Consider the following 14,408-nt stretch of genomic DNA (forward strand, 5'->3'; position numbering starts at 1 on the left):
GCGCTCTCTACCCCCCTATCCATCTCCATCCCTCTCTCCCACAGAAAGCAGACTTGGCGGTAGCTGGGTTCACCATCACCTCAGAGAGGGAGAAGGTCATAGATTTCTCCAAACCCTTCATGTCTCTGGGCATCAGCATCCTGTACAGAGTCCATTTGGTAAGATGACCACAGAGACAAATCCATTAAGTTATGATTTATCACTATGGGTAAGGCACTGCCATTGACTACAGATTATGTGTGCTGTACTATGTTGGTGCTTTTCCACTGTGGCAGTTGGTACTCTTCCCATGTCCTTAGTGTCAGTTCTAGCTATGAAAATGCAATTTCCCCAGTATAACATTTGGTCTGATTTGATAATACCAGAAGGTTTTAGAAAGCCTCAGGCTGGACCAGGGCTGCAGTGGAAAATGCTCCGTTTTGTACATTGTTCCCTATATGGCTTAGTTGTTACTACCTCGGGTAACACTTCATCTGTTTATAGACCATTATAAAATGGCTTGGTTGTAAACTGTCTATCAGCTGTGGATGTATTTAGTAACATTGGCGAGTACAGTGCATATAAATCATTTATTATGAGGACACGTAATCATATACAAGTCAATACAATGAATAGGCATGTATTCAAACAATAGCTTGATGATTATAAGCAGTTCATAAGCAGACCTTAAACTGAAGTGTCACCCAACCGTATTCATCCAAAAAGGAATTATCATATATGGACAGCAAACAAGCCACATTACTCTGTAGCAGGGTATCCTTATGAAAATGTGGCACCGGGCATTTGACTGGTAACATTGTAATTTACCGAAAATTTGAGAAATTTACCTGACCCATATGCATTGTGTGCGTAACCTAATTAGGGCGTCCCACCCATGGTGCTCAGAATGACAGAAATCACATTTAGATGATGGTCATTCCTATTTAACAGAACGTGTAAGTCGAGGATGCAACGTGCGGTTCCTTCTTACCAAATTCTGATGGACACTGAAGATGTCCTCAGCCAACAACACGAGTAATGAACAGCAAAACCACTAGCCTATGCAGATGTACTATCCCCCATACTAGAAGTTGATATATTCTATTTGTCAGTTGGTCAGAGAGAGAAATAGCCTGTTCCAAACAGACTCTGGGACGAAACATCCCAAATTCATACAACCAGTAAAAAAAATACAAATAAACGTCAAAAAAGCAATGAGTCTGATGCAACAGATCAGAACGTTTAGCTTCAAATGTTGACAAACGATTATTTATTCACATTATAAGCGCAGCAATGCGCACGTGGCCTACGTGCCCATGTTCGTTCCAAAATGTGTGTTGCGCTGATGAAGCAAGCCTGCCTTCCGTTGCATTTAAACTAGCAGCTCTCGCCGTTGTCCTGACCGATTCTCAGCTCATTGGCTCTGTATACGTTTGCTATAAGCAAGCGTGTGATTAATACGATGCATAACGGATATAATGTACACACGAGCCAATTTCATTTCACAAAAGTATGCAAATGAACCTATAGACCGATAAGCATGCCCAGTCAAATGCATTTCCATCGACTGGTATATCCATCAATGAATAGGCTAAAAAGGATCATTTTGCGATGTTTTATTTATTTATACGCTTTTTTTATAGGCCAAAAGCCGGCTATTACCAGCTAACGGAAACCCAGCTCTGTAGTCGAGTATATTCAATCCCCCAAGGGTTTACAGAGCATGCAGGAAAACCATTATCAATGTAATTACTCAAGCTGTCCTGAGTCGTATTCATTATGCACCAAATGGAATGAAAACGGGCTGAAACAGTGAGGGACTACCTGAACTTGTCCAATAAGAAACACTTGTTTTCATCTTCTATTGCAAAACCTTTTGCTACATTGTGCAATGGTGGATATGGTCCTGTACTCACATTGCCCAGTCTGTAATGAAATCAATGCCAATACTTTGTCCCCTTGTGTTTGAAATCTGAACTGCACCATCTGGTATTGATCTCCGTTAACACCATCTTTGTCTTCATCCTCCAATCAGGGACGGAAGCCAGGTTATTTCTCCTTCCTGGACCCGTTCTCTCCAGCCGTGTGGCTCTTCATGCTGCTGGCCTACCTGGCTGTCAGTTGTGTGCTCTTCCTAGCCGCCAGGTAACTAACTACGCCACCTAGTGGGCTGGGGGACACCTCAACCTGCATACACTCTAGATAGAGGAGCCTGGTGGCTATGCAGCACGAACAGATCAGGGACCAGGTTATACAGAAGTCGCATCTTATATCTAATGTGCCCCAAATCTCCTTTCCCTCATCTACTTATCTAATAGAGAGGTTATGAAATGCAATTTTGGGGATCCTTTTTCACTCATTTTGACATGATGCTATTATGTATAAATCACATGTTGAAGACTAAATAGTCCACGCTTCTCTCTGTCCACCTCCCAGGTTGAGTCCCTATGAGTGGTACAACCCTCACCCGTGTCTGATGGGGCGCAAGGACATGCTGGAGAACCAGTACACCCTGGGCAACAGCCTGTGGTTCCCCGTGGGAGGCTTCATGCAGCAGGGCTCTGAAATTATGCCCCGCGCCCTGTCCACACGCTGCGTCTCCGGGGTCTGGTGAGTGTGTATGGGTTGTGTGGGAGGGAGGTTGGGGGTGGTGTGTGGGTGTGGGTGCGCGTGTGTGGCTAGCTACAGTATCAACCTCTGTATTACTTCCTCCTCCGCTTTACTCTTCTCCCAAAGCTACTGTTCATCAGATCAACCAGATGGCAGTCATATACTAATGGGAATTATATTATACCACATTATACAACGGGTGGGTCTAATCCTGGATGCTGATTGGTTAAAACTTCATTCCAGCCGGTGTCTATTCCACAAGTTACCCCCGGCTAAATCTATGACGTTAAAATTCCTATTTACTCTGTTCCATCTGGCTGCGGAATCGACTGTCTCATCAGCCCAGCCAGGCAATTTATACACTAGATCTACACTGTAAAATGCATCTAGACATTATCTCCCATTGGTAATGACCTTGTTGTTATAACCTAATTGCGCCAATAAATCCTCCAAACAATTTCTTTTCACTGAAGTATAATCTTAGAAAAAAGGGTTCCAAATGGGTTATTCGGCTGTCCCCATAGGAGAACCATTTTTGGTTCCAGGTAGAACCTTTTGGGGTTCCAGGTAGAACCCTTTTGGGTTCCAGGTAGAACCCTCTGTGGAAAGGGTTCAACATGGAACCCAAAAGAGTTCTATCTGGAACCAAAAGATTTCTACCTGGAACCAAAAAGTGTTCTTCAAAGGGTTCTTCTATAGAGACAGCCAAAGAACCCTTTTAGGTTAAAGATAGCATATATTTTTCTAAGAGTGTATTTCACCAAACCTCCCCACTTTTTACTCTCGTTAGTTAGCTCCATTAACTCTGAATTGTCCTGATACTGCAATGCACCGTTCAGAATAAAACGGTGTTCAACCTAAAGGGTAAAGTAGTCGTTGTTTTGATAATTATGTAGATGCTCAGACAATCAACAAACGTTCCATTAGATCAGTACAACTGTAACTGTTGACATGAAAACTGTTGACAGCACTCTGTGAATGGAAAGATTTCAACAATTTGTCCTTTGACCTTTACAAAGGTTCAGAACAAGAGCAACACTTTAAGGTGTAATATAATGCGGTAGTGGACTGGACACATATGAAGCCAGTTTCTGGACTAGGGTTGCAAAATTCTGCTAATTTACCCAAATTACCCAGGTTTTCCAGAAATCCTGGGTGGAAGACTCCAAGAATCAGTCAGGAATAAGGAGTGAATAAGCAGGAAATACAACCATGATTTTTCGAAAAACTGCACATTTTGGGAAAGCTACCGTAATTCTGCAACACTATTCTGGACTAACAACTGAGCCTAGGAGTAGGCTTAACTTTGCCATAGCGTAACTTGTGATAATATGCCTGTCCCGTGTCCCTCCCTCCCAGGTGGGCGTTCACTCTAATCATCATCTCCTCCTACACGGCCAACCTGGCAGCTTTCCTTACAGTTCAGAGGATGGAGGTGCCCATCGAGTCTCCTGACGACCTGGCTGACCAGACCAACATCCAGTATGGTACCATCCAAGGAGGCTCTACCATGACCTTCTTCATGGTATGGATTGTGTCTGTGTGGGCGCCCCAGGTGTATTTGGTGGGGGGTCCTGTGTATTTGGTGGGGGTTCCTGGGTATTTGATGGAGGTTCCTGTGTATTTGATGGGGGGGTCCTGTGTATTTGATGGGGGTTCCTATGTATTTGAATGGGGGTCCTGTGTGTTTGATGGGGGTTCCTGTGTATTTTATAGGGGGTTCTGTGTATTTGGTGGGGGTACGTGTGTATGAGACACAATGTATCACAAAAAGTTGGCACTTTCCCCTTTCTTTTCTTGCCATGACAACCTTCAACACACCTATAATCAGAACTCGCGCTACCAGACGTACCAGCGCATGTGGAACTACATGCATTCCAAGCAGCCCAGTGTGTTTGTGAAGAGCACAGAGGAGGGCATCGCCCGCGTGGTCAACTCTAAATACGCCTTCCTGCTGGAGAGCACCATGAACGAGTACCACCGCCGCCTCAACTGTAACCTCACCCAAATAGGAGGTCTGCTCGACACCAAGGGCTATGGCATTGGCATGCCCCTGGGTGAGTGGAGGGGGGGGGGGGGGTAGATCTGGGAGAGAGAGAGAGTACTTCACCCAGATAGAAGGCCTGCTTGACACCAAGGGCTACGGTTTTAGACCCTAACCACCAGGAGCTCTCTTCTTATTTGATGCAATTCCATCTAATTTACCATGTTATTACACCTTGACTTTATCACCCTCCCCCTCGCTGTCTCATTTCATTTTGATGATCAAAATAAATGTAACCTTACATGTTCTTGCTGGAGGTCCACTTTAATATTAAACCCACATGGTTCAGATTGATTCCTGGCTACATATCACAGCCTTGGGGCAAATGACCATATAGGTCACTCTGTTTTAGCCTCCCATCATATCTGCCATCTCTTTCATCTGTTAAGCCCTCGAATCTATCATCAAACAATTCCATTCCATAGAAAAGCATTTTTCCCCCCAAGAATTCCCAGAATTTCCAAACATCAAAGTCGGCCTCAGAGCTATCCGATATCCCTCAAGGACTTACCAGGGATAACATTTTTCCTCTTTCTTTCATCAACATGCCTTTAAGTTGCCCTCCAGCCCAAAGGTCAGAAATAACACACATCTCATCATCCACTTTTTTTTTAAAGCCAGTCGCCATGGCTACAGTTGCTTTTTACTCTGCAGCCTTGATATTACACAAGCAGGTGGTTCTCAACGAAAGACTCAAGGACAGACTTGGATCCTTGTTTAATTTATTTTTTTAAATTATATATATGTCTTTACTCCAGCTATGTGTGAGCTCTTTCACCTTCCCTATTAGCCGGGGGTGGAACTGGGGTGGAACGCTTGGGAACAGAGGTCCCAAAGTCAAAATCTCAGAGGGAACATTTTGACATTTAACATTTTAGTTAGCTTTGTTAGCGGAGATCCATCTGTGGAGTTCCCAGAGTGATTTCCCCAGGTTCCGCCCCAGCTAACTAGCCTATTACAGCATATTAACAGTATGTCTGGCTGGCCCACCTTACAACCTCTGACTTGTATGTATAATTGGTATTTGTTGCGTTGACACAACAGCACGGATGTCAACTTCTAAGGTTACAGTTGGCTCACATGTAGTGCAGAGTTCCAATTATACATGTTTCTCCCTCTCTCTCACTCACTCACTCACCCCCTCCCTCTCTTTCTTTCTCCATCACCCTGTTCTCTACTCCTTTGTTCAGCCCTCTTTACTCCCAATCCTGTCTTGCTTCCTCGTTCCGTCTTGATTCGATTCAATTCAATGAACTTTATTGGCACGATAAGTCACTATCTTGTATTGCCAAGCAAGGACACAGGAAGTTAAATCAATAAGAGGTCATGGCGATACACAATGAATAGTAAATACAATTAACAATACAGTACTATTGTTCTCTCTCTCTTTCTCTCCTTCTCTACCTTGTCTGTCTGCTTCTTTCTCTCCCTCTCTCCGTTCCTCCCTCTCTCTGTAACTCTCTCCCTCCCTCCCGCCCTCTACCCCTCTCCACCTCTTCCCCAGGCTCACCGTTTAAGGAGGAGATCACTCTGGGGGTGTTGCAGCTGGCAGAGAACAACAGACTGGAGATCCTGAAGAGGAGGTGGTGGGAGGGGGGGCAGTGCCCCAAGGAGGAGGACCACCGAGCCAAGGGTTGGTACAGCACCACCTGTGCCAGTAGTTTTTATTTTATTTAACCTTTATTTAACCAGGAAGTCCCATTGAGGTCAGAATACTTTTTTATCGCAAAGGGAGACTTGTCAAAGTACCAGCGCTAATGATCAGGGGCCCTATGACTGCTCATCTAGGATCAGTTTTTATTTTTTTATCATAATCAATAAGACTACATGGACAGGGAGCACCTGATCCTAGATCAGCACTCCTACTCTGAGACGCTTGATACATGTGACTAGTGGTCTCCAATGAAACACTCGGTAGGACACTAACCCTCACACACCGTCACAACCCAGCATATACCTTGAATGAGGCTAGTACATACGCAACATTTCCGTCCAGAGTGGATCTCCGTCAGGTCCTAGTCTTGGAGGTGCTCTGAAACGCTTATACGGACACCCGCATTCATCTTTTTAACGAGCGCCCAGAACTCCCATTTTTAACGAGCTCCCAGCACTCCCATTTTTAACGAGCTCCCAGCACTCCCATTTTTAACGAGCTCCCAGCACTCCCAGCAACCGTCATTTGAACTTTGCCATTAGAATCTATACTTATTGCTGAGATAATGTTCATTTGTTCCAAACCAGCTGCAATGCAGTCACATTAGAATTGCACACTACTAATGCACAAAATACAATTTGTACACAGTACAATGTGAACATTTCCTCAAGTAGTATTAAGCACTTGTTTCTTAGATACTTATAAAGTCAATGTTTTTTGGTGTCACAGAAGAGTGGGCACAAGTGAATTGGTAAATGTAGCCCATTCTATTCCCATCACGATGTCTCACAGCTGGAAATTCCATTTGCTTTTAGATATGTGTGTACTTGATCTAATTGTGATTATGTGTGTGTGAATATTGTCGGGTTTATTTTGCCTCAACTTTAAAGATGGAATCTGCAGTAGGGGGAAACGGCGCCACTGTCTGCCCCAGCAGAGGTGAAGAGTCTAGCGCAACGTGGGAAATATATTTTTTTTGCACTACATATTCGGCTGTTTTATCGGACATGCAATGATGTCTGAAGAGAAAAATAAGCTGTGTTCGTTGTTTGCGATAACTTCTTGGCTGTTGTAATATCGCACACAGACCTGGCAGTTTCACCATGAAGGGTTCCAGCATTAAGAACAAACCACATTTGGAAGATGTCTTTAATTACTGCTATGATTACCGCATTTTTGTAATGGGTGCGTGTTGGTGGCAGGGAAGTCAGGCGCAGGAGAAGGAACTCGGTATAAACGGAGTCGTTTAATAAGTGCTCACAACACTCCGAAAACCAACATATACTAAAAATAATGAAAGTGGGTACAAAACCCGGCGCACACCAGAACATAATAGCACCAATACATACAACAAACAATCACCGACAAGGACATGAGGGGAAACAGAGGGTTAAATACACAACATGTAATTGATGGGATTGGAACCAGGTGTGATGGAAGACAAGACAAAAACCAATGGAAATTAAAAATGGATCAGTGATGGCTAGAACAACCACCGAACAAGGAGAGGGACCGACTTCGGCAGAAGTCGTGACAATTATACCAGGGGGAAATAAGTGTCTACATTGTGTGTGTGTGTGTGTGTGTGTGTGTGTGTGTGTGTGTGTGTGTGTGTGTGTGTGTGTGTGTGTGTGTGTGTGTGTGTGTGTGTGTGTGTGTGTGTGTGTGTGTGTGTGTGTGTGTGTGTGTGTGTGTGTGTGTGTGTGTGTGAGCATATTTTCCTTGCCTGTGTGGTAGACATTTCCCCTTTTCTAAAATATTTCTTATTTTCATTTCTGCTTCTGTTTCATTTTGACATCTGCTACCCCTTCTCCCATTCAAAATGCTTAGATAGCTACAAGCAACAGACTGGACGATACAGAAGAAGACAGAGGACGCTAGATGTTGTTTGTGTGTTGCACCTTAGGCAGCCCACACTAAGACATAGAGTAGGTCCCAAATGGTGCCCTATTCCCTATATAGTGCACTACTTTCAACCAGAGGCCTATGTGTCAAAAGTAGTGCACTATATAGTGAATGGGGAACCATTTGAGATGCGGCCACAGTGGTACGAGTTTTGATCGAGTCATCCATGGGATAAATAAGTGCCCTCAGGTTAAAGCAGGGAGACTTGAGCCTTTGCCTGAAACACTCGACATAACAAGGGTACTTGCACAGAGCATCATTACGAGACATTTTGAAGATAAGAAACGTATGAAACCTTCATGTCGAATATTCTGGCTGAAAAATAGAACGGGAAAAGCCAAAGGTGACTCGTGTGGTCGATGGACTTATTAAGTCAATGAATGCAGACTTGTTGAATTGCACACAGACACACACACCACACTCTCTGTGGGGACGTTGTGCTGCAGGGTTCATCAAGCTTTTCTCCCCCTTAGGCTTCGTGTAGAGAGTATTAGAGGGCTCTGATGATCCTGTTACGGTTATTTCTGTGTGCACATTTGCCTATGTTTCCCATATGTGTATGGGTCAACACACAGCCCTACCGTTACCCCTCTATCCGTGTGTTAGAACTGCGTGTATAATGCATCGTTTCCTCCCCAGGTCTGGGCATGGAGAACATCGGGGGCATCTTCGTGGTGTTGATCTGTGGCCTCATCATCGCCGTGTTCGTGGCCATCATGGAGTTTGTCTGGTCCACCCGCCGCTCGGCAGAGACAGACGAGGTATGCCCTCACTGCTGCCCCGGCCAAAACCACAGACACCCTCCAGTAGGTTACTATGGCAACACACCTCCCGGTGTGCAGTGCAGTGCAGTGAGTGTTGTGCTTTGGTGTCGTCGTGTTGATGTGTACATGGCTGCAAGCAGACAGAGGGTGATGGTCGATGTCTGCGTTTCCTTTCTTCTCTTTTTTCCCGCTCTCTAGGCTGTCTGTGATTCAGTACTCTCTCCCCCTCTCTTTCGCTCTCTATCCCTCACTCTTCTGTCTCTCTCGCTCTCTGTGTTTGCCATTGTTATTCCGCCTGCTAGTCCTTTGTGTCGTTTTATTTCATTGGCGTCTGGGTACAACACTGTTTGTGACTTTCATTTGCTCCTGCTTTATCTCCGCCTGCTGCTCTGTTTGTTTTTGTGATTCCGGTTTCAGTTGTCTCCCTCTCTCCGTCTCTATCTTCATTCTCTATTTGAGATCTTTTTGAATATGTGTCAGTGGCACTGGAGGTAGCTACTCATGAGTCGTATTTCCATTGTCCGGAGGTCACACTGCATTTGTACAGTGCAACAGGTTTAGTTAACCTCAGACGATTTCTCTCGCTCTTTCTCTCCCTCTCACATTCACATTCATCTCCCTATCCCTCCTCTCTGTCTCGCTGTCGTTCTCTCTCTCTCTCTCTCTCTTCCCTCACTCTAACACTTCTCTCTCACCTAGATGTCAGTGTGTCATGAGATGCTGACCGAGTTCCGCAACGCCATCTCCTGTAAGAAGACCTCACGCTCTCGGCGGCGGCGGCCCTTGGCCAGCACTGGCGGTGTCCTGCGCCACCCCACCCGCCTCCAGCTGGGTGTCCCAAGACCCATCCGCCTAGTCCGCGAGATGCGTCTCAGCAACGGAAAGCTCTACAGTGGCTCGGGCCCCCTGACAGGCGGAGGGGCAGCAGCGGGGGGGGCGTGCGGGGCCGTAGGAGGGGGGCCCTCAGACATGGGCCCGGGGCCCCAGCGCCTCCTGGAGGACCATCTGGGCGCCAACACTACGCCTTCCCCTCCCCTGCCCGCCGCTGCCACGGCGCCACCCTCCCGGAGCTGTGCCCACGTGCGGATCTGCCAGGAGTGCCGGCGCATCCAGAACCTGAGGTCGGCATCGTCCTTCTCACGCATCCCGCCCCACCTCGGCCCACACTCTTCCCTGTCCCTGCCCCGCCTCCCGCCACCCCCGCCCCCCTCCTCCACTGACAGCGATGGGGGTGTCTGTGGCACAGTGAGCCCCAGGCGGCCCAAATCTAAGCCCACGCCCCCTCCGCGGCCCTTACCCCCGGCCAAGACGCCCACCACAGACCTGCTGCTCGGGAAACAAGACTGAGGAATGGAGGGGTCAGACGTGATAAGAGTCGAGGGTTAAAAGTCGAACGTCAGGGTATTTGCAGAGAAACGCGTAGGAATGAGGAGCGGAGGGGGCTGTGAGCTTGTAGCACATTGACACGGCAGAATCAAACCACTCTGACACGTTTGAGGGGGTGGCGAAGGGTTCATTCTCCAGATACCAGCCCAGTCCTCTTAAACCAGGAGTCGTGCTAAAACAGGAGACTGGTTCAAACTGGACTAGATGGTATATTCAGACACTGAGAGACATCAGGAGAGGCCTTCATGTTACTCCCTCGCTAGTCTATGCTCTTCTGCCACAGCTCCAAGTCTGTAGTGAGACGGGCATGTTAAACCAACCCATGGCCTCCACTTTGATCTGCTATGCCACAGGCTGTCTATGGAGTGGGAAATGACTTTTGACCACACACGACCGTTAGCTGCCTACGGTGCATTGAGAGACCATGTGGTGCCCGTTCCACAGTATGCATAGACGTGTTCAAGCTGCCTGGTTTGGCTTTTGACCCCTCACTCTTTCACTTGGATCTGGTGGGAGGACCTATCCCACAAGCGCTGGAGAGGTTCAGGGGACCATAGAGACTTCACACACGGACACACGTACACAGAAACTCTTGCGCTTAGAGAAGTTGGTTCTCACAAAAAGATGCATATTTTTCCCCAGAGCTGCTGCAAGAGCTTGAACTTTGGAATTCTGGGACATGTAAAACCAGACGATGAAGAAAAAAAAGAAGCTTTCTCTGAGTCTAACTCGCCTAATTTATTTTCTATCTTTCTTTCGTTATATATTTGTATTGTCGTCATTGGTTTCTTGGTCAATGTGTAGTTATTGACTCATGTTTTTGGTTTGTCATTAAAGATCCTTGAGAAGCCAATGTGGAGATCATGACCAAATGAGGTCGCTTTCCCACCAATCACAAGCCCGGGAACAAAGTTCAAAGGTCAACATCTGAAACATATATTGACAGTACGCCCCAGATCAAATGATTAAATATTACAGTCCATGTTGGCTTGTTACAGTAGCAGTGTGTGACTTTGCTTTTCCACTGCTTTCCAACAAGCCCGTTTTGCCACAGAGTTTTAACGACAGAGTTTGTGTATCGGAGCCCCATCCAATTACAGAGCCACAGAGCCACAGAGCACAGTTTAACAGCACGATATGTTGTGAATCCTTCAAACAGATCAGAATTTAAGAAACTGGATATAAAGAGCAAAGTAAAAGGAATGACAAAAGAGACAAATTTATGATTATATATAGTTATACGAAGCAGAATAGGAGAAATGTAATGCACAGTCCTGTCCGGTCAATGGTAAGAGGAAACCTGTGTTAATGTGTGTTCTGTGTGATTCATATGGGGGTCATAAGTTTGTATGAGTGCGTACATACAGAGGAAAAGAATGGGTCAGAGTGCAATTAGTCATATTTTATGCTTCTTTTTTTCATTTTTTGTGCTAAATATATTATTTAAGCAATAAGGCCCGAGAGGGTGTGGTATGTGGCCAATATACCACGGCTAAGGGCTGTTCTTTCGCACGACGCAATGAGGAGTGCCTGTATACAGCCCTTAGCCGTGGTATATTGGCCGTATACCACAAACCCCTGAGGTGCCTTATTGCGATCATAAACTGGTTACCAACGTAATTAGAGCAGTAAAAATAAACGTTTTGTTATACCCATGATTTAATATATATATTTTTTTTATTGTCATTTAACTCGGCAAGCCAGTTAAGAGCAAATTATTATTTACAATGACGGCCTAGGAACAGTGGGTTAACTGCCTTGTTCAGGGGCAGAACGACAGATTTGTATCTTGTCAGCTCGGGGATTCGATCTAGCACCCTTACTGGCCCAACGCTCTAACCACTAGGCTACCTGCCGCCCCAATGATATTTGGCTGTCAGCCAATCAGAATTCAGGGCTCGAACCTCACAGTTTATAATAAGAGAATGACGACAAATGTACATTATTATGATTATATTGTTATTATTATTACTATTGAAGTGTGGGGTACTGTAGGAGGGTCACAGTCCTCTTATGTTAAATATATATAGACACACAAAGTTATTTGGAATAAAAAACTGTATACAAACTTCTGAATCTGGTGTCTTTGCATATGTCCGTGCCTGTGTGCGCATGAACATGGAGTGATTTCAAATCGCTAGCTCTAGTTGTCGTTGTTGGTCTGTCACACAGGATGTTGGGCACTGCACTGACACAGCCATACAAGTCTTGAGAGTCTGTAAAATCGACAAGTAGCATGGCATTTTCCCTGTCACTAGAAGGGTTTCAGACATCCTGGATAGATTTGTTTCGTTTGAGGTCACTTGTCCTTTTGATGACAGCCGTTGTATTAAATAAGGGAGCTGAGAAAACAAACGTTCTTCACGTATAGGGTGGATTTGATCTATCTTGCCACTCCATATTAAGACCTTGAAGAAGGCGCAGTGATGCCGAAACGTTGGTAAATACCCAATAAATGGGAGTTTATATATGGAGTGTGCGACTCTCTTTATTTTGATAGTTTATAGTTTAATCGACGTTAGTCAGCACCTCCGCACAAAATACTTTTTCTGGCTATCCGCCAGCTCCTGTTTTTTTTATTTCACTCTATATTAATGCCCATGAATTTGGAATGAGATGTTCTGACGACCAGGTGTCGACATACTTTTGGTCATGTGGTGTAGTTTAGGCTTATTGTTTATTTGTTGTTCTCCATGACACACTTGTATACTAAAGTAAAACTGGTTTCTCTCAGGATGCTGCAATGGAGAGCGAGTACTGCCAGCTGGCCCTGTGTTTGCAGTACTGGGAAAGAACGTCGCGTTCATACCGCCCTAAAACCCTCAGATGTAGTCAACTTTATCACTGCAGCATGGAATTTCAACGGTGGCAGTGTACAAGGTTGTCACGCTCAGACGAGAGAAAGTTGGCGCTGGCTACGCAGGAAGAGTGTCACTGAATTTATCTACCTGCGCCCGACACTTGGACCTTTGATGACAACGAATAGCGAGGATTATTCAGTGACCATTGACACTGAATTTGGTGTATGCCTAACCTGTAAAACCAGCCTCAGAGTTATTGCCTTGTGGTCCTAAAAACGGAAATGAGTTACCCCTGGTTTGTTCAGCCATTCCTATGGGGAAAGAATAAGGTTTTGGGATAAACACCAAAAATAAGGTCTGAGGTTTATTATATAAATGCTTTAAAAAATCACAAAAAGTGACTTCAGCTGATGAAAATGATCTCACAGAACAAAACGTATAAGATCTCCTAAGCCTGTGTTTTAACACAGACCTTATTTTCGTATTTTTCCAAAAATGCCATTCCTTCCCACATAGGCTTTGTCTAACAAACCGTGGCGGAGTTGGTGCCTACCAGAAGATGCCGTTACTATTTCAATATGTATGTCCTCATCAACGTCTTGCCCTCCTCATCACTTCTTCTCCCATTCACCATGTTCTACCTCTTCTCTCCCCTCCCATCAGAACCCTTCTCCAACCAGGTGGTGTGTTCAAGTTGCCCAGTTTAGCTTTCAACCTTCTCTTTCTCTCTTTCTCTTTCACTTGGATCTGATGGGAGGACTTGACATATCCCACAAGCCCCTGAGAGTTTCAGTGGACACACATACACACACACACACACACACACACACACACACGCATACACAAACAAACAGAAAGACTGTAACAGAACTATTGTACTACATTACTACAGTGCTTACTAAAAGTATTTTCTATGTACTAACTGTATTATGAAGTATTTAGAACATAGACACAAAGGTATTTAGAATACATATTAACTATAGACAAACTACTATGTCTGGCTTTATGTCTGTTTTTGTGTGCAAACATATTTTTATTTGGCATAGAAAGATTTGATAGATTTTCAATGCATAACATCCCCTTGCCAACCTACAGCTTATTTTACCACAGTCACAACCTCACACAGTATGAGGTCCTCACTAATCTGACACAGGATCAGCTAACAGTGTAATACAGCCACTCCACACTGGAGTATGTTATGCTAACCTCTGCTACTGTGTGTCAGTAAAGTCAAGGCATAGAGGCAAATAAGGAAAATGCAAATG

The 14,408-nt window shown here is 45.1% G+C and overlaps 1 protein-coding gene across 6 annotated transcripts in view; it reads left to right on the forward strand.

Moving 5' to 3' along the window:
* Positions 1-12,418, forward strand: part of LOC129831261 (glutamate receptor ionotropic, kainate 5-like) — a 76,198-nt gene extending 63,780 nt beyond the window's left edge. For 5 of the 6 annotated variants that reach the window (XM_055894472.1, XM_055894473.1, XM_055894474.1 and 2 more), the window contains 8 exons: positions 45-158; positions 2,015-2,124; positions 2,416-2,589; positions 3,949-4,114; positions 4,421-4,646; positions 6,138-6,266; positions 8,832-8,998; positions 9,656-12,418. In XM_055894472.1, the coding sequence (XP_055750447.1) occupies positions 45-158; positions 2,015-2,124; positions 2,416-2,589; positions 3,949-4,114; positions 4,421-4,646; positions 6,138-6,266; positions 8,832-8,998; positions 9,656-10,303 (1,734 nt within the window). In that variant the 3' untranslated portion in view covers positions 10,304-12,418. The remainder of the gene's footprint in view (positions 1-44; positions 159-2,014; positions 2,125-2,415; positions 2,590-3,948; positions 4,115-4,420; positions 4,647-6,137; positions 6,267-8,831; positions 8,999-9,655) is intronic. The other variant, XM_055894478.1, reaches the window with a different exon arrangement.
* The last annotated feature ends 1,990 nt before the right edge of the window (positions 12,419-14,408 follow it).

Source organism: Salvelinus fontinalis, chromosome 32 (genome assembly GCF_029448725.1).
Source record: "Salvelinus fontinalis isolate EN_2023a chromosome 32, ASM2944872v1, whole genome shotgun sequence".
NCBI classification, from domain to species: Eukaryota; Metazoa; Chordata; class Actinopteri; order Salmoniformes; family Salmonidae; genus Salvelinus; species Salvelinus fontinalis.